Source organism: Rhipicephalus sanguineus, chromosome 9 (genome assembly GCF_013339695.2).
Source record: "Rhipicephalus sanguineus isolate Rsan-2018 chromosome 9, BIME_Rsan_1.4, whole genome shotgun sequence".
NCBI lineage: Eukaryota > Metazoa > Arthropoda > Arachnida > Ixodida > Ixodidae > Rhipicephalus > Rhipicephalus sanguineus.
Window position 1 is genome coordinate 66,045,354 of NC_051184.2, and position 20,589 is coordinate 66,065,942.

The 20,589-nt window shown below is 47.2% G+C and overlaps 1 protein-coding gene across 1 annotated transcript in view; it reads left to right on the top strand.

Annotated features, from left to right (window-relative positions):
• Positions 1 to 20,589, top strand: part of LOC119405281 (zinc finger SWIM domain-containing protein 5) — a 54,080-nt gene that overhangs the window by 17,295 nt on the left and 16,196 nt on the right. The window contains exons 3-13 of the mRNA XM_037672098.2: positions 3,506 to 3,633; positions 4,468 to 4,611; positions 5,701 to 5,849; positions 6,261 to 6,411; positions 8,667 to 8,870; positions 10,180 to 10,572; positions 11,327 to 11,575; positions 14,092 to 14,226; positions 15,584 to 15,917; positions 17,243 to 17,366; positions 18,564 to 18,808. Of these exons, the coding sequence (XP_037528026.1) occupies positions 3,506 to 3,633; positions 4,468 to 4,611; positions 5,701 to 5,849; positions 6,261 to 6,411; positions 8,667 to 8,870; positions 10,180 to 10,572; positions 11,327 to 11,575; positions 14,092 to 14,226; positions 15,584 to 15,917; positions 17,243 to 17,366; positions 18,564 to 18,808 (2,256 nt within the window). The remainder of the gene's footprint in view (positions 1 to 3,505; positions 3,634 to 4,467; positions 4,612 to 5,700; positions 5,850 to 6,260; positions 6,412 to 8,666; positions 8,871 to 10,179; positions 10,573 to 11,326; positions 11,576 to 14,091; positions 14,227 to 15,583; positions 15,918 to 17,242; positions 17,367 to 18,563; positions 18,809 to 20,589) is intronic.

Here is a 20,589-nt window from a genome sequence, read left to right on the forward strand (position 1 = left end):
CGCCTTTGCATGGAACGTCACATAGTTTCTCTTATAACAGATGAGCGAAAGAAAGAAAGGTGATTTATGACGCGTTTGTAGGAATTGTAAAAAAAAAAAAAAAAAGCCAGATGTTTTGAAGGTTGCAGGCTGTCTAATGTAATGCAAATTGATTGTTTTTCTTCCTTCTTTTTTTTCATATTCATCGAGAAAATGACATTGAACAGACTGATTTCAATGCTGCGTGTCGTGGTTTGCAAAATGGAATGTGCATGGCCGTGTGTTTTCTTCACATTCGTCACACTACATGCTTATTCTGTACACCGCAGTGGCACGCGGCATTTGGTCGTCGCTGACAGAATTCACACACAGGGCTACTCAAGGACCTTATCTCACTGTGTATTTTTCTGCCTGTCTGGTTTTTAGGTTCTGCGGATAGTAAAAGCATACGTTTACTATCCCAAATTATTCACAATGTTTACACACTTAGGCCTGTTTTTGTAATGCATCAAACGTCGATGAACCCTTCGTTTCAAGGGCCTGGACAGCGCTAGCGCTAGCTGTAAAGAGCTGCAACTACAGAGTTCTTTTTTAGCCTATTTGATCACATTGTGATCTATTTTACATACGTAGCACGCCTCGCTTATCGTATAGTTATGCATTTAGCGCATTTACATTTCAAGCGTTTATACAGTGACAGTGTGTAGGCTTCTGTTCATTCATCGTGGTGCGCTAAGTGAACACAGACGCGGTACAGGACGAATAAAATACAGGACATACAACGTCGAGCGCTCGACGTCGTGTTTCCTGTATTTTATTTGTCCTGTACTGTGTCTGTTTTCACTTAGCGCACCACTGAAGATGAATGAACACCAACTAGCCCACCTTATAGCGCTTCTGTACAGCCACTTTGACCAACAAATCGTTTGTCACATTGCGAGCTCGTTCTTACCACGTGGTCAGTGGTCTTTGGCCAAAACTGGCTCTTGCAAGACAAGAAAGGAAGAAAAAAAAGGGACACCCCTGTCTTCCTTTCCTCTAGCTTGTCTGTTCTCAAGTTTTTGTGCTATACTAACATCAGGTTTAGCAAACACGAACTCACCCAGGAAGAACTTATCCTCAAGTGTCCAGAGTGTGTGATACGTGTTCACTATACCCGGCGACAACTTTTCTTGTCAGTACTGTGGAAGCTACTGAACCGAAACACAATTCCCGCTAGCGCACCAAAAAATAGTACTTAAGCTTACTGATAACTTTTCCATTTGCCTAGCTGAAATAAATGCTGCTTTATTTACTACGAGACTCAAGGTGTTGCAGGTAGACGTAGGTAAAATACAGTTACTGTTCACTTTGCAAAAAATGTCTTCCTTTCCTTTCCATTTCTTGGACAGCACCACGTTTTCAGTACACCTGTCTTCCAAAGTAAACATGGCATCCGTGACATGCGCAGCCAGTCATGAACTGAAGCGGTGTAGAAAATTGGGCTAGTTGGAACATACTCATGACGGTCAGCACACACAAGACACAAAACACAAGAAAGTACACAACACAAACGCTGCTTTCTGTCAACTGAAAGTCTAATGGAAACAACTTGTCATATTTTTGGACAGAAAGGAAAGCACAGACAAAACCTTATCACCCCCGACCAAGTATTTAATCACGTATGTTGTAGATACGAAACCTCGGCATCAGTGAGAGCTATCGATGGCTGGCTCACAGCGATTGCAACAATGCTTGAGGCGAGAACAAAAAGAGGGTCTAGGTGCTGCGGATTTGCCCTCGGATAGGCGAAAAAAGATCGCCGTTATCTGCACTCTGTCTCATACCGCTTGAAGAAGATAGCCGTCCATGTCGACATAAATGTCATCTTTCGTGCTGGCAACAGAGCTGGGAAGTGTGTGCGCACGCGTTGACAAAAGGGTGCACAATGGGGGGGAGGGGGGCAGCTGCCAGCGGTGAAATTTGCTATATAAAGCACTCCACATGTTTCACCGACTGTGCCAGCGGAGTGGTGTGCTCCATCCCTTTGTCGTGCAGTGGTACGTACATCAGTCAGACTGGACGATGTCTCAGCGTCTAAGAGAGCATGCTAGTTCTCCAAAAGGTACACCATCTACGCATCTTTCCTTCCATTGCCGGCAGTGCGGTTGCACAGCTCAGCTGAAGAAAACTGCAGTAGTGATGAGGCACAAGGACCAGCACATACGTGAAATTGCAGAAGCGTTTGAAATGATAAAAGCGAAAGGACAAGCGCGTGAGCCGGCCATCAATAGCTCTCACTGATGCTGAAGTTTTGTATCTACAACCTACGTGATTAAATACTTGGTCGGGGGAGATGAGTTTTTGTCAGGGCCTTGCTTTCTGTTTAAATATGCCACGTTTTTTCCATCAAACTTTCAGTACATAGACAGCAGCGCTTGTGTCGTGTACTTTCTTGTGTTTCATGTCTTGTGTGTGCTGACCGTCACGAGTGAGGCCAGTGTGTGACTGCGAACACGCTGTTTAGTTCTCCCAGAAAAATATACTCGTAACGTGACGCTGAACAATCGAAATGTCTCTCTCCCACTCACACTTTTTCATGGATGTGTTTTTCTAAACACGCGAACGGTGCGAGTGAGCAAAACTGAAATCAGCCGCAGGCTGCCGTACTACTTGCAAAGTAACACGAATGTGCGGAAGCCCCGCCTCTGTAGCCTTCGCTCCTCTGCCGAGATGAGCTGTGCCCGAGTGTAGCACTTGTTGGGGTGCGCAATTGGGCGTGTCAGTACGGATCCATAATGAAACTTCAGCACATGGAAATGACACAGGGAAAATAGACAAGACAGCACTTCGTGCTGTCTTGTCTTTCTTTCCCTCTGTCATTTTCGTGTGCGGAAGTTTCATTATGGCACTAGCACTTGGTGTACGTCAGAACCTGCATGTGCACTTGCTGACATCCCATTGTGTCTGTTGTTATTTGTATTATGTGAACCCCAACATGGCTTCTGCCGATAAGGCTAGCCCCAAGGAGGGTGCTCATTGAGAACTGCTTGCTGTTATTTTCTTTGAAAGGGTGCAGTGTTATGTCGTCATTGCCGCAACACAAGAAAGAAGCCTCGTTTTGCAACATTTTGCATCTCGTTCATCAACTTGCGCAAGTTATCTGCGCGTGTTGTCGCAAGTACACAAGCATGCAGTGTGTGCTTGCTAGTTTTGCCCGTTTACGTTGACACGATTGCGGGCACTAGTTTTACTTTATGGAGACAGACAGGCTGATTTGGAGAAAGACAAGTTCATGGAGAGCGATATGGAAGTTTATTTTTCTCAGTTCGCGTATGTGATAGCCCTACCCTGACTGTTTGCGTAATGTATAATGTCACCTTGCCGTACTCACTTTCATCACCGCATTGACTGCTGTAGTATTTGCAGTGTGTTGAACACATGTTTTGACATCAGCGACCCTTGGCCTCAATATCCTTTGACCACTTTGTGCCGTTTGTCAGTGGCATGCAACTGACGTCTTCCCATTCACCTGTGCTTTCTCCAGGTGTAAGATCACCTCGGTAACATGCACGTGCGAGACGCACGACATCTTCTGGTGTCAGCATGTGGTTGCCTTGGCCATCTACCGAATCCGGAATGCCGACAGCGTCCGGCTTCGAGTTCCCATCTCGGGTAAGTCGCTGCCTTTCGTCACGCTTGCACTAGAGCAGTTGTGTGTGCATTACTGCCCAAGAATCTCGACTTCATGCTTGCATAGATGTCGGATAGACACTTGGTATGTGCAACATACTTAAATGCCTACTGAAATGAAACTGTGTATGCAAGCCCGGTTTCACATAATGTAGGGTTTTGCGCCACTACATGTCAACTTTATGTTTGGAAAATAAGTGGCTGCATCTCGAAAGCACACAGGGACATATATATTTTATTTGAGAGCCGTACTGAAACAAAAACAATGTCATAGGTGCATACTGGAAACGATGCAGAACTTGGAACATTGAGGGCTGGCAACATTTGGTTAATTACATTCCACACGTAAAAAATAGTGCTCATTTTCTAGCATAAGAAGCTAGCCATATCTAAGTGTGTAATCTGCATATCCACAGTTCTCAAAATTTGGCAATGATTTCCTTTAAGCAGTAAGCATATTACGATTGTACTAGGACAGTAGAGGCTTGAGAATAAGAAAGATGCTTATTTCTGTAACCCTTAACGGATCATGGCTCAGTGTCATTGGAGGGAGGGAAGTGAAAGAAGATAGAGGAAAGGAGAGGCCATTTTCTCGACAAATGAGTACCCACAACCCGAGCGCCAGGCCAGGGTTCCTTCTCTCCCCATTAGAAAAATGGGTGGGTGCCCGGCAGCACTGGGAATCGAACCCAGCACCTCCCGCATCGGGAGGCAGACACTCTGACCGTTCAACCACTGCCGCGGTGCAGTGGGAGAGCGCCTGTGTTAGCGTGAGTACGTTTGGGACATCTCTGTCATTCTGCGTGTGCTGTGCAGAGACGCTGCTCCAGCTGGACCGGGAGCAGCTGCAGAAGCTGCTGCAGTACCTGATAGCCGAGCACCACACCGAGGTGCTGCCGACAGCTCAGCGCCTGGCTGATGAGATCCTCCAGTCTCGGTCGCTCATCAACCGCATCGCCGGTACGTATGCGCTTGCTTGCTCTTTGTTGCTCTTTGTTGTCGGTCGAGGGGGTTGTTTAGAAAACTGCGAGTTAGCTTTGTATTGGAACGACGGAAAGCTCAGCCAGATGGCAAGAGATTTTACCCCCTGATGGTTCTGGACAATCTAAGCTCTTCACGTGCAGTCGTCACTTTTCGGCTTATGACTAAGTGACCTTGTAATTTGTGTTTTTAATACTTTCCAAATGACATTTGGTAAGCGGGGTTCATCACAGGGTGCTTATACATGTAGTGCATAGACCCGCACACAGGTATAACAAGTAAACGAATTCTCTGCCATAGAATATATCCATTGCCAGTTTTGCGTTTTAAACAAGTTGTAAAAGCATTTCACGCCACAAAGAATTGAATCATTATGGTACCATTAACTTGACAAAAAAAGTGAGCCCTCAGAGGACTAAAGGGTTAGTGTAGTAACGCAGGGACCTACAAATTCATGTGTCAGTGACGACTCTGTCCAAGTTATGGAAATAGATGTAGAAGACCATGCTTTTTCAAAGTGGATTCTGTTTTGAAGAAAAGGCATTCAAGAATGGGAAGATGCATGAAGGCAAAAAAAAACTGCATACAAACAAGAAATTGCACTGGGGTCCATGGCCTGTTCTGACGATGCAAGGCACCTTATACCATAGGAGTGCTTTCTTCAAGCAATATTATTCAAAGCAGTTTCTGAAGCATTTGAAATCAGCAACTGCAAAGCCATTGACATTGTGTCTGTGGCCCAAAAAACAACATATTTTTCAGTCTCTACAGTTCCTAGCTTGCTGCTTAGTGTGTATTATGTGTCTAATCCTAACTTATTGTACTTAAGGTCTGTATGTATTCCGATAACGATGCATGTTCTTGGGAGAGACTTTAAAGAAAGCACGCTATTCCTCATGCCCAACCCTTTCTGTCATATCCACATGATTTTCGCAACTTTCACAAAGTTCACAGGCCGGTAGTTACAAGTACCGGGACACTGTCTGTGTGATTTATGTCAGCGTCAGTTTAACTTGAAAATTATGTTGCCGCTTTTGGCGTCCTCTGAAAACCGTACCTTTGCACCAGGGGCGCCCGACCCAACGGCGGGTGCCTCGGCCGAGGAGGACCACAGCTGGCACCTGGACGAAGAACAGGTCAGCGAGCAGGTGCGAGCCTTCCTCTCCCAGGGCGGATACTTCATGGTCTCTCGGCAGCTCAACGCACTCTTCTCCAAGGTAAGGTCCGCAAATGATGGCTCGCTGCTTGCCTAGTGTTTTTGCCATGCTGAGCAGTTGCAAGCTTGAAGTCCAGATATCCTTGTAACATCGTGCAACATCACAAGACATTGCGGTCATTGGACTACCCAGGGGGAGGCTGGTTGGGAAGGGCAGAAAAAAGCTCGGGCATTCTGTTACAACTTCTCTTCAGGCAGAGCTGTTCGAGGGCATTACAGGGTTAAAATGTTGGCTGCGGCGATGCCCCTCTTGAATGATTTTTCACCCTGGTAACCTGGTGAGGATTTCAGCGCAACGGGCCATACCAGGGAGTGTTTATAAAGCAATGTGTGGCTATGTTCTCAGAGCGCCGAGCATTTTCGTTTTGGATCCTCGTTATAGTATATATATTTGCCCCTTGTGTCTGTGCAGGTGAAGGAGATGCTTCGGGCAGGCGATTCCAACGGGGCGCGCATGCTGCGTCTCATCACGGAGCAGTTTCTGGCCGACCCGCGCCTCGTCATCTGGCGCGCTCAGGGGACACCCATGTCCGACAAGTGTCGCCAGCTTTGGGACCAACTTGGTATGCGTTGTTTCTCGTTTCTCTTTTCTTTAAGGCGAAAGCTTTACATGCTTCATCAAACACGAAATTTGACTGGTGGCGTTGGCGTCCCCTGGTGTCAGGGATGAGTGATGCAAGAAATCATCATCACGTGATGACGTCATGACAACATCACAGATTGCCAAAACTTGTGATGTCATTATGATGTCATCATGATGTCACTGTGACGTCCTGTGATGTAACGTCGTATTATGACGTCATCTCATGACATCGCAGCTTTGCACGGCGCCCGTGATTAGTGGTTCGATCACGGAGGCAATGCAAAACCAGGTGAGCTTCCTCTGATCTTGGAGGCAGTGTAAAGCCATGTTAGATGTAGAAAACTGTCGATTAGTGGTGGGGCAGGTTCAACACATCAACCAAGAAGAAAATTACACCATCTCCCGCTAAAGGGGACCATGAGGCGATGCGAAGCCGGAACACTTGCACGATCGCATTCCGTTGGCGTTCGTTGGGCATGCTACCGACCTCGCGTCGTGGAACGCGAAGAGGGACGCTACGCGCGTCGTATCTTCCATCTAGCCTGGCCGTTAGTTCTCCGCAGGGCGAGCGGGGAACGTGGTCGACAGGCAGGCGAGAGGGGGGCAGCGTGGGAGAGGAGAGAGAAGCGGAGGGGACGCGCATGCGCTCGAGCTCTTCGCGGCGTTGCGCAGGAGAGAATTTCGGCACGTCTAGCCCGCGTTTCAGAGGAAGAGTGGAAAGGGGGAGGGGAGAGGGAAAGTGGAGAGGGGAGGGGAGAGGGTGAGTGGAGAGGAGGTGTGTGGAGAGGGTATGCGAATGCGCAGTAAGGGTGGTCACGCCGCACACCACCACCACCGGATTGAGCTCCGCCTTAAGATACTTTGCATCTAAAAAGAAGATGGCTTTCACCTTCGAGTCATCTTAATGCATAAGGGACCCTGTTTGCATTCAAGGCATACCACTTATTACTTTTCTTTTCCACTTTGTCCTTGTGCCTCAATTACTTTTCAAGTGTTGCTCCGCAACATATTGTTACCCTCTCTCCAAAAGTTGCATTGTGCGGGCAACTGGGCAGGAGCGAATTTGTCCGCAAACCTTGCTCGTAGTTGAGCTGCTGAGGCTGAATGAAGAAGTAACATGTGTTACTCCACTCAGATTAAGTAATGTTGGGAGAACACATATTTACATAATATTTACATGTGGAAGCAATGGCGGATGTGAGACTGGAAGCCTGTATTGGACCCTCTACTGCCTTGTGCAGTACAGTAGGGTGTCGCAACTCACAAGGCAGTAGCAACTCACAAGGCAGTAGAGGGTTAGTGTGAATGTGTACCTACACCACAAATGAATTCATTTCCATTTTGGTGCGTGTGATGGTTCAGTTTCATTGGTGAAATCCTGTGGGGAGAAGTACCGATATGAAGGGGCAGCATACACCATAGACTGTATTTCTAGCATGAACTGTTAAACACAACGTAAATACACCCTGGTTTCAGCCTTGTTCAGGCCGTGGGCACAAGACTTTCTGATTTGACAGTGGTACCTGTTCTTTTTTCCTGCATCACCTTTCTTGTGAGTACAAAAGAAAGAAAAGAAGAGGTCGATCGTCGTCAAGTTGGTATTTCAGAAACAATTAAAAGCGCCCTCAAAGGTTGGCGCCTTTTTGTGTTTTAGAAAATGCAACAATAGGAACTTGCAGTTACTAATCAAGGCCTACACACTATGTTTGGCTTCACAGCCTTTGGTGTTAGTGGTTGGTGTCTGTCACTAAGAGGGGCCAGTAACACAATTCAACGCCTTTTATAATTTTGCCCGTATCACTACTGCTGGAGCCGGGGCCGCTAGCAGTGAATCTCAGAAATAAGATTATGGCTCCCTTGATGGGGAAAACCTTAGGGAAAATTTTTATATTCTGTCATGCTGTCTGGAAAGTGAATAAAGATTTCACCAATGCGAGATTCAAATCTCGCTCCTCGCAATCGCAAGCCTGACCCTTTGGCAGCATGTCACAAAAGCCCGAAGGAAAAACAGATGCTTTGTGGGTGTATGTATCGTAAGCATGGACGAGTATACACCCATATGCCTGATGGGAGAGGCTTGGACGTGGTGCTGCCCGGAAGTTCCGCTAATGTGTTTTATTTCGGAGATGGAATGACATTTGAGATTGTTGTTCTTGTCGTCGTTTATGGGCTAGATAGCGCTGCCTTTGGTTACGCTGGCAGTTTTTCTGGAGTTTCACACGCACGCGTTTGCAGGCACCCTGTGGGTCTGCGTAGTCCTGAACCCGCACTGCACCAGCACCGAGAAGCATCAGTGGCGGCAGCTGCTCGAGCGGTGGTCCTCGATGCACATCTGCCCCCTGGAGGACGCCGACTTCCGTCCCAGTGCCACGGGACGCCGTCCCCTCGTGGTTGACGACGATTCGTCAGACTCTTCCGATGATGACGGCGGTGGCCACGGTGAGTCACTCACTCTGGGAATGCCATCCGTAGTAGCTGCTTTGGGTTTGTGTACCGCCATCTTTAAATCTCAGTTATATGTAGTGTTTACCAAAGCATACGATCAAGAATGGGTACCTGCTTAATTTGGGTAGTTGCATCAAAGACGCCGTGATACGCTTGAATCATTTAAGGTCTACAGTCTGTGATAGATTGCCTTGCTTTTCCTTGGTGGAACCACCCCCGTGCAGCTGCCGAGAAAGCAAGTGAAATTATGGTTTGGAAAGAAAACAAATGATGGTTTGCATGGTTTGGCTACATTGCACGAAACTGGCTACTCTTGAGGCTTTGTTAGATGCAACCTTAGTCAAAACCAACTGACAACTGAAGCCAAAGAAGGTATAGGGGACATTATTTGTAGTCTTTTAACTGTATTTTAGCAAGTAGGATGTAAATATGAAGAAATTAAAGTGGACGAAAAGACAAATGGCTGCCGGAAGGTACCGAACCTGCAGCATTCGGATGGTGCGTCCAATGCTCTACTAACTGAGATACAGCGATGGTTGTCCTGCCGTCCACTTCATCGGGTATATCTGTGTATTGAGTGTTCCCCTCCTTTTGTTCACTATTGAGGCTTGTTACACCACTTTGACTCGCCTGATATGGGGCTATTCTTTCGCTGCTCTTGGAGTCGCGATCAAACATTGTAGTCTTTTAGTATTGTAATAACACCATCTTAGCTGGGCTTCTCTAGGCAGTCGTGTTATTCCTTATAAGAATAGCCTGAATTAAGTCACATTTCTTTATTTGTGAGTTTGTCCATGATAAATGTGATATTATGTCATCAGTTGGGGGTGTCTCGCTCGCATCCACTTTGTTTAGTGAACGTTTTGGTCCCTTTGGCCGTGATTTGTCACAACCTGGCCAATTTCTTGACTACTTTTTCTCGCAGACGGCTTCCTTTCGCTAGCTTTTGGCAACATTTTATAACTTGTATCTTCGTTGTTTCTTTCTTTTTTTTGAGTTTTGGACCTACTAAGCATGCTCTAAATGTTTCAGATTTGCAGGCATTACTGTTTTCCTAACGTTAACTCTTTACTTTGTTTTGTAGCACTGTTCTCGACGTTGTCGAATTCTGTTGTATACCACTATGCTTGTGCTTCAAACCAATCGGAGGCTTGGCCTAGCCATTCCATGAGCCAGTCGGAGTGCATAAAGTAGGATATTCGATCGTATGACGTGATTCGTTTGCGTGACAGAACTGCGCCTCTATTCCTTTTGCAGTCTCTTTCAGCATTAATTACGAGTGTGTGTTTTTGTACTTTGAAAGGTGACGGTCGAGGCGGTCACCACGGCGGCAACGCAGGGAATCACCACCACTCGCGGGCAATACCACCCGGTCCCCACCACGGCGGCAACAACGCACCGTCCCACCACTCGAACCGGCGGTCGCGACGGAGCGGCCTCGTAACGCCGCCGCGCTCCATCTTCCATCGTGCGCTAGAGGCCTGGATGTTGTCGTGGGACGACCCGCACCTGCGCTTCATCCTGTCGCACGATGCCTGTGCTGAACCGCATTCCCACCGCTCGTCCGGATTGTCCTCGTCCTCGTCGTCCTTCTCGTCGTGTTCGTCTTCTTCGTCGTCGTCGTCGTCGTCATGTTCCAGTTCCTGTGCCTCACCGAGCAACCTCTTCAACTCACAGGGTTACCCGCTTTGGCATGGTGAGTTGCCCTCCGATGCCTTCAACCGTGAATTTCAAATCTGCCGGGCCTGTACCGTACCACAGAATACGGAATACTATCACTATTAGTTTAAAAGAAAAAAATTGTCTGCATGTAGTGTAACAAAGTCACACTCACAGTAGGCATAACTGGGTTGAAGTCAAATCAAAGCAAACGTTGATTTATTTTTGCATAGTACGATTACAGCATGAAGGATATACAGAAGAGGGTCCCAAGGTCAGGAGACTGTACCGGTACCTCTGTACATGATTGTTAGATACAAATTATGAAATAAGCATAGAAATGAAACAATATTTAAACCAACAAAAGAAACGGGTACACTAGTTACACAAAAAAATACGACATTGATAGGGGACATTAATAATCACAGTGCATCTGTGCAAGCTGTGTACATTTTCTTTAAGTGCTATGCACTTCAAAAAAATTGACTCAGCTTGCACTAGTGACGCAAGGCTGGAACCAACGGCGGAGCTGGACGGCCTTCCTTGCTTCTCTTTAATTTAACGCGAAAGTGGTTTATGCCGGGGTCCACCAAGGCTTTACTGAAATCATTTTCGTGACGGATATGGTGCGGATGACGTGGGTGTCGAATCCACGGCCTCTCGGTCCACGACGAAAGGTGCCGGGTACTCTACCCACCGCACACCTAAAGAAACATACACCAGAAAAAAAAAAAACACGCACAGTTCTTGAGCGCAAGAGTGATGGCCACGTCCAAACACGTGCCTTGCAGAGCCGATCCCGGTGGCGTGTTCGCGGGTGGAGGCCCTGCGCTCGCACGGCTACCAGCAGGAGGCCCTGCGGCTGGCGGTGGCCGTGGTGCGCACCATGAAGCGCCAGCAGCGCGAGTGGCAGTGCCGCTGGCAGGCCGAGCAGGAGCGCTCGGGCATCCACCACCACCACCACCACCATCACCACCACCACCACCGGGGGGGACGCACCTCCTCGTCCTCGTCCTCCAGCTCTTCGTCCTCGTCCTCTGGTGAGTCGACCTCTCTCTGACTTTCGAGGACAAAAAGTTTACTGCGGAAACTGACCGATGTCAGTTGTCACTGCGAATAGCGTAACAGTGACTTGATGACACCTTGTCAGCATTGCGATAACATTTCGTCTGAATGCACATGCTTGCACATGAAACATCCTTCAAGGCATTCTATTCTGCCCGCTGACGTTGTTGGGGTGCTCGCCCCCCCCCCCCTCCTGGAAGGTCGTTTTAACGTGATAGCGTTAAAGAGCTCGTTTCGCAGAAATTTCGGCGTCGGCGTCGTTGGTTGTGAGTGAAAAATCAGTGTTGTCCGTGCAATACAAATAAATAAAAAAAACCTTCGGTCCAAGTGAGAATCGAACCCAGGCCTTCTGCGTGGCAAGCAGGTGTTCTACCACGGAATCACTCCAGTGCTTGAAAGTGCTTTGTAAAAAAAATGCTGTAAGAATGTCGTGTAGGGAGTGGAGTCTTTAATGCATGTAATATTGCGTGGTAGAATCATAGAATCGCACCAGGCATCCAAACAACTGTATTGAACAATGAGTGAATGGTTTAAAACTGTCCACCTGTTCATGCATCTCTTCCGGCAGGTTCACGGGGAGCACAGCTCGGTCCCGCGGACTCCCATTGTGACTAGAACATCGGCGACGCCACATTCATGATACATTGCATGTGTTATGTTTTTTGTGTGAATTATATCGGCATTCTAGTGTGTTGTTCGTCATGTCGCTGCAGTTATCTGTAAGAGTTGGCTGGCGGGCTCACCATTGTGTAAGCTATGCTAGTAAATGCCCATGTGTTCATCACACTATAATGCGTACTGTACTGTGTTCATTTGTTCCTCGAGCATGAAAGAGACCCTTCATTGCCTACAACGTATTAAAACGAAAAGCGCCACAGAGGTTAGAGCATCGGGGTTCAGTCCTAGAAGCCTAGAACTGAAGTACCACCGTCGGAACATTTTTAACTTGCAGGGCAATAATATTTGATTGAACTGTTCACAGGAGCCTTGACTACAGATTGGCAACGCTTTTCTGACTATTTTGAAGAAGTGTTGCTGGGTCCTTTTTTAAAGGAATTGTGCTCTTTATGATGTATATTCCTTACCCTCCAGTTACAGTCGAGTCCACTTATAACAATATTGAGGTGCCATGAAAATATCATTGTTATAACCGATTATTGTTATAAGCGGGTTATGCCTAAAATAACAAAGAAAACGTGACAAACAAGAGCACTTAATGAGGGGAACATGATAAACAAGAGCACCTAATAAGGGGGAAGCTGCTTACACTTTTCACTTTTTAGCAGGTAGAAAACCGTAAGCAGTGAGCTTCGACTGCTTACGTCGCGTGCCACCGTTGCAGTCGAAGCGGTGGCACGCGAACCGCTTCGGCGCGCACTCGCCGCGTGCGAGGCCAAGTGCGCTATCGCCTGGCCGCCGCGCGTACGCTCTCATGCCCTTTTGCGTAATAGGCGGGGTTGGGGTGGCATTGTCGCAGCGTTTGTGCATTTTTGTTTCGTTCAGGGTTGGTTCCAGTGCCCACATTTAATTGTTATAACCGATATTGCATCATGACAGCATTGTTATAAGCGGTTTATTTTGCCATAGAATACAATGAAAAGCTGACAGTGCCGCGGCTGTCCATTGTTATATTCGATATATTGTTAAAACCGGTATTGTTATAAGTGGACTCGACTGTATTTGTGCACGACTTGTTGCTTTACTGTGTAGTTGTGCAGAGAACAGAGTTGGCAACCAAGGCATCTGTTTAGGTAGTTCAGATGGCAATACATATAAACATTCTTGTAAATATGACATTTTTTATGCTTTGGGCTAGCAGGCAGACAGAGAAACCTAACAATGGTGATGGACTTGTAAAGTAGCAAAAGGAAATGCCTTTCCTGTACAGATGGCTACCTCAAACCTCGATATAACGAACTCGGATATAATGAGTTATCGGTTATAACGAAGTAAATGAATAATAGTCTTTTCATAGATGCAGCGTTACAAATAAACGTTTATAACGAATTTTCGGATATAACGAAGTTATTTTCGTGGCAGATGTGACTTTGTTATAATGGTTATAATGAGGTTTGAGTGTATATGACAGACAGACAACAACGAAAAACCTTGCTAAGTAGCTCAAAGTGTTTGATCTCGACAGCGAGTCTGCGAAAGATGCACCGTCATGCTCAGTATGACTTGCAACACAGGAGTGCGTGGCTAAATGAGCTCCAACACTTCGCGTGGCTACCACTTGCCTTTATTTCTGCAGCGACTAGATGCTGTTCTCTTATTTGGACCTCTTGGAGCACGTTCGGCCACATGCCCTCATGTTGCAACTTGTACTGATCGCCATTGCCAGTCATATCGACTGCCTATTTTCAAACCTAATGCGCCGTCAAACTCGCTTAGTTTGTTGGTTAAGTACTCTATTGAACCATGATTGAGGACTAATTATCGTGCTGACCTCACCTCCCCATTTCCTTCTCTCTTCCTGGATGACGCACAGGTTTCTCTAACCTGACGACGCACAACAACACGGAGGGCTGGGTGGGCCACCCGCTCAATCCCATTGGTTCCTTATTCGACACGTTGGCCGAGGCGTCTCTAGTTCCGGACAGCAAGCATCTAGAATATTTTTACGGTGAGTACAGGGGACGGTTCTTTTGCGTTGTTCCACCTTCCTGCTGCCTACACGGAGCTTGGAGTGGTGCCTCAAACTGGCAAACATGGCTGAGGTACGCTGAGGCTACACTACTTCACATTCTACCAAACTAGGCAGGCTCACTGCACTCCCACGACGCACTCCCATGGTGCACTCCCACGATGCACTTCCACGATGCACTCCCATGACGCACTCCCACGATGCACTCCCAAGACGCAATCCCATGGAGCACTCCTGTGACGCACTCCCTCACCGGAGCAGGAATTGGCCTCCCTAGTGCAGTATTTGGCCACCAGCTCCCACACGACGCACGCAATAATGTAGGAGATTGTTGGGGAGGTCATAAAAATAGGCACCACGCAGACACCCTCATACCAACACATTAGACACCTGTAAGTATAGAATGGGTAAGTTTTATAGGGAATGTGCCAGCCATGCACAAACGCATTTGCTCTCCGGTAACAGACACCATACCGATAATTTCAAATTGTCGAAATGCACGCCTGTTCTATGAAACATGTCAACAATTTATGTTCATTGCTGTACACGTGTTTGTTTTTGAACCGCACGATCTACGAACCAAAGAGTTCAAGTACACTCAAACCTCATTATAACAAAGTCGCATCTTCCACGAAAATAACTTCGTTATATCTGAAATATCGTTATAAACGTTTATTTGTAACACAGTAGCTATTGCAAGACTATTCTTCATTTACTTCGTTATAACCGATAATTCGTTATATCCGTGTTCGTTATAACGAGGTTTGAGTGTAGTAATGTAATGATAGTAAATAGCTGTAAAGACACTGAAATTTCGAGTTAGGGCTCAAAAGTGTTTAGTTCCTGAAAGGGAACGTTGTCATCCACTCATTCGCAGCATGATTCTACAAAACAAATCCAGTATGGATTTTTCTAAGTTGATGGAAAGGCTTCAAAGCTTCCCACGAAGCTTCTCTTACAGTGTATGGTTGTACTTACAAGTATTATTACTCCGCCTGTTCTATGTCCACTGCCAGACAAAGGCCTCTCTACCAGTGATCCCCTATCTGTTCCCAGTGATCTCCTAGCTGATTTCATTTTATGTGTTTGAACGTCTTAATTTCGCCAGCCCACCTGACTTGCTGCCATCCTTGGCTGTGGTTCACATCCTTAGGTGTCCATTTCATTTGGGCTAACTGATCGCTGGTTGTCTGTCCTATGCATTACGTAGCCGGCCAGTTAGAATACGAAGCAAAAATTTCATATACTGTAATCTCAAAGTAATAATAATAATAATAAAGCTCGTATGTTGTATAGGTTTTTGTGGCAATGGGAATTTCTGAATTGCTTCTTGCAGAGTCTCTGCCGGGCCCTAGTGCCGAAGAAGCTGCAGCTACCAGCAGCGGGAACGGCAGTGGCGGCGGTGGAAATGGCGGCGGTGGTGGTGGGAACAACGGCGGAGGAGGAGGCAACAACAACGGAGGCGGTGGTGGTGGCGGCGGTGGTGGTGGTGGAGGTGGCAACAACAATAACAACAACAACAACGCAGCTGCTAACTCTTCGCACCACCCTCACCCGTCTCACCCTCCACACGGGAATGGCGGCGGCGGTGGCGGCGGGGCAGGCGGCTCTTCGTCCTCGTCGCCGTCTTCCTCGCAGTCGTCGTCAGCGCAGCCCCGGGAAAGACCCAGGCAAGTTGGCGCGGCATTGTTTTTTTGGGAAAAAAGTTCTGTCCCTCACCAGGTCTGACCATTTTGAGCTGACGAGCGTAATGCACACACTGGGCGTTCACGATCACGTTTGCCAAAATTTGCAATGCTGCGCACCGCGGAAATAGGTCAAATTTCAAGCTTTATGCCGCTTTTCCTTCGTCTCGCGGGCGCGCGCCCGAAGAAGGGGGGGATGACATACTACTAGGAATGGCCTTACGTAGTTGTCAGTGCCCTGACGTCGCTCCTCTGCGTAGACATCTGTGTTCTGACGTCACCCACAGTAGCACGTGACACCGCGATAATCATTTAACACGACATGTGAAGTATGTGTAATTTGTTGCTTGAATAGACGAATGAAATTTGAGAGAAATAATAAGGCACGCAAACGGAATGTGTGCTTGTCTTTCTTTTTTTTTTTACTGCAAATCGCAGCGAGATGCAGGGCTAATGTGCATCTGTTTTGAATGCGTTCGTGTTCTCGCTGTTTCCACGTCGAGCATACGCCAGCCCTGAAAACGAAAGTAATGTCCTGATGCGTTCGAGCACTCATTAGGCTCATTTATTCTCCCGTGTCTACCGAAATGTTCATGTGACACTGGCTGTTGATACCGCTAGTCTCGTGCCCGTACAAGTGTCGCAGCTTTCATGCCCGTCCCGCAGAAACAGGCAATGTACCACAGAGAACGCCGACAGAACGCCCACGGCCGCTACATTAAAAAAAAAAAAGTAGCGGCCGTGCAACGCCGCTCGCGTGCTCAGGCGGACTCGGGCACGTCATGCGCACGTGACCATGCATACGCATGACGTGTTGATGCAAATGCGTCATGTGATCCTCCGACTCCGCTGCCGAAGAGGGCAGGGAGGGGATTTGGCTTGCGAAGGCTACATGGGTCGAGTGGCAAGGGCTTGAAGCTCACCTCCTCACATCATGGTTTTGCACCGCTACAAATTATTGTTTTTCTCAGCTCGTAATGAACCGATCTGAAAAATTCTTGCGGCATACTGCTCTTCATTCAGCCCATAACAACTTCATAACTTTTGTTCAAATGGGTTTAGAACATCTAGCGGGAGCATGCAACAGTGGTCGCACACTTGATTGAGTTTTCCGTGACCAGCTGTGACGACACGTTTGTATCGTCACGTCACAGCACCATCTAGCTTGTATTTTAAGTTTCATCTCTTTAGTAATACTTCCTTGCAGAAAGCCCCTTGAGAGATCATCGAGTGTCTGCCCTAGTGCTTGTCCGCTGCACGAACGGTCACACAACAAATGGTGCATAATGTGACCATCTGTGACGATGCAGGTATCGTCACGTTGCGGTGCCAGGGAGTCGGGATCGCAGCGAGTCGCTCCTTTCGCTGGCTGTGGAGGCGGCTTTGGTGGGACTGGGACAACAGCGGTCCATGCCGGTGGGCCTCTATGCACAGGTAAGCAGTGGCTTCAGCTCGTTCACTGTGACACACCTGTTCACTGGTGAATGAATGCACTGTGTCCGTTGTGTTCTTTGCATTAGGTTGGGTGCTAAGCCGACGGCTTAGTTCACTTGCAGGCTTTGAAGTGGTTGCGTCCATTGTTGCCAAGGTAATGCAGCCTGTTGTCGTGTTCGAAGTGTTCCGAAGTTCATTTCATGTGCCTCTATCAATATCAAGTTCATCTGGAACGTATTGAGCAGCTAATACATTGCAGGAGGATCGAAAGGTGGGCCAGTTGGTAATTCATTTTCTTCGTTCAGCGAACTGGGAGCGCGGAAAATACACAAAGGACGAAGCGAGGAACCACATAAGACGAGCACTCGTCTTATGTGGTTCCTCGCTTCGTCCTTTGTCTATTTTCCGCGCTCCCAGTTCGCTGAACGAAGAGCAGCTAATTATTATTGTTTATTTATTTGTTCATACTATACAGACAAATGTAACACCCCAACACAACAAGCATGCGAAGGCTAGAAACCAGGACAAAATAGTATGCCACACTGCATCCAATCTAGCAGTGGCCACTGAACTTGTCTACTTTGTCTGTGTCAGTGGAGGCTCTGTCCTTCCAGAGCCCAAAATGTATGTTGGTTGCATTAAAAAAAAAAGAGCTGGGGCCCATATTTGCGAGTCAACCTTATTCTTATCTGTCATCTTAATCACTTTTGTGCACTTAAAATGCATTAAGACCACAATAAGGAAGGAAGGAATGTAAGGAAGAGGATAAGTCTAAGGTTGCTTTGTGAATACGGGCCCTAAAATTTCTTTCTCATATATTGTAGTATATTAGCAGCCAAGGACAGTCGCCGTCTTTGTGTGCTCTTCTGTTCTTGTCCTCATCGAAAAGCTGTACCATTGTACTTTGAATCGTGTGTCAAACCTTTAACAATAATAATTTCTGAGGTTTAACATGCCAAGACCACAACACAATTACAAAGCACTCCATAGTGGGAGGCTCCGGCTGTTTCGACCACTTGGGGCACGTGCACCTACATCTGAGTACACGGGCCTGTAAATCAATCCCGTGGCGGCTAGATTGGAACACAGAAAGTGAAACTGTAATGTCTGCTCTCTAGAGCTTTGAGCCGCAACGATGGTGAACGTGTGGTGTCGATTCTGTCCCTGACGTGCGTGTGTTGTTGCTTGTGCCGACAGGAGAAGTCGTGCCGGCAGGAGGAGCGGCTGATAGCGCGCCTTCGGGACGTGGACGCGGACGGCCTGCTGGTCGGGGTGCTGCGCAAGCAGGCCATGCTGCTGCTCGAGGGGGGACCCTACTCGGGCCTCGGCGTGGGTGCCCACCCCGAGAGCGTGCCCATGCACACCTTCGCCCGGTACCTGTTCGGGGCGCTGCTGCCGTACGACGCCGACCTGGCATACAGCGTCGGGCTGCGTGCCATGCGGTCAGTATAACGTTGAAAAAAGCAGAATTTTGAGCCAGTTGGGAACTCATACAGTAGACTCCCAGTAAACGGAGATCTCTTAAATGAAACTGCTGCTTAAATGGAACAACTGACTCTAATACAATTGCTTTCTTACCTGAATGCTGGAACCCAGTTCATCTCTCAGTAAATGAAACTCCTTTTTTGGTCCCTTCAGGTTCCGTTTAACGAGAGTCTACTGAACAGTTGAACCCGGATATATCAAATCTAAGGGGATCACAAAAAGTGTTTTATATATAGTTAATTTTTTTATATATAAAATATTTTATATATTGAAAATATTTCAAGGGGATCTTACAACCGTTCGATATACACAATAATTCGTTATATGTGGGTTCGATATATGCGGGTTCAACTGTATAGTAAAGTGCAGTAGACAGGACGAAAAAGGCGAGACAGACGCGACAAGCGTTGTCCCGTCTTAGCACTTGTCCCATTTGTAAGGCCTTTTTATGGCAAAGCTTTCTATGGCACGGTCTGGCTTATCGTGTCTGTGTACAAAACGACGCGTAGAACAATATCACGTCTGCGGACAAAAAGACGCGTAGAACAACAATTTTTGGCGCCCCTCGCCCCCTCTCCACCGACGATGCCCCTTTCACAGGTGTTGTGATACTTGGCGGTGGCACTTCCCACCAATCGTAGTGCCCCTTTGTCTAGCGACGCAGAGATCGGCGATTGCGCTAGCGCTGTTATCAGCAGTTGCCCTTTGGACTCGGTATGAAACAGATGCGTGTCGTTCACTCATAGGAAGAAGAGCAGCAATTGAAGGAGTGCCAACGTGCACAGAAGCGCGAAAGGCCACGAAAACGGTGTGAAGCCGCTACCGCAAAACGTGTAGCCGCAGCCACTGGCTTCGCTGGTCTCCATGCTCACAGTGGTGGTGGCGGGTGGAGTTTTTTTGTCCTGTCTTTTGCGCTTCACTTTATCAGTATAACTTTTCTTGGGAGTGTTGGTCTTTGCTGAACATATGTGTAGCGCGAAAATGCGATAATGAAAGAAGACAGTCGGAGGAACGAGAGTGCCCCTCTTTCTTTCCTCTCGTTCCTCGGACTGTTTTCTCTCATTTTCGAGTTCTTGCGCCTCTTAGATCACGTTTAGTGTGCAGTAGGTGACACGCAAGTATGACCTTGTCATGTGTTGCTGACGTACCACTTGGATTCGACGTGAATGGCGGCAAGGGTTGAAGAGTGTTAGCCTTGTTGTAGATTTGTTGTTATCGATAGAGAAAGCGAGAAAAAAGTAGTAAGGACTTCTCAACTGGCCCATTGTGGCCAAAGCAGGTGTGAAGATAAGCAAACTGTTACACTGAATTAACACTGATGGCTCTTGAGCATAAGAATCTGGTACCATTGTCTGGAAAAAAAAAATAAAAATTTTTTGCGCAGCCTGAATTGAGACATTTTTTTTACTTCCTCTCTACTTTACAGCTTATCTCGTAAAAGTATTTGCATGCTATAAATGTTTTGCTGTGTTTCGTTTCAAAGCTGACAGTGCTGCTCTGGGTGTTGTGCACATCACCCAAAGGTGTAGCCAGAAATTTTTGCCAGGGAGGGTCCGACACTGTTTTATGAATGTTCATGCATCTGTTTGTATGTGTGCGCACGTATATTAAAGATATTAAATGGGAAAACTTTGTGTCAGTTTGAACCCCCCCCCCATCTATGCCACTGACATCAACCACGCGTTGTATCAAGTTAATAGTGCACACATAATACTAAAGCAGAGACATTGACCTGTCT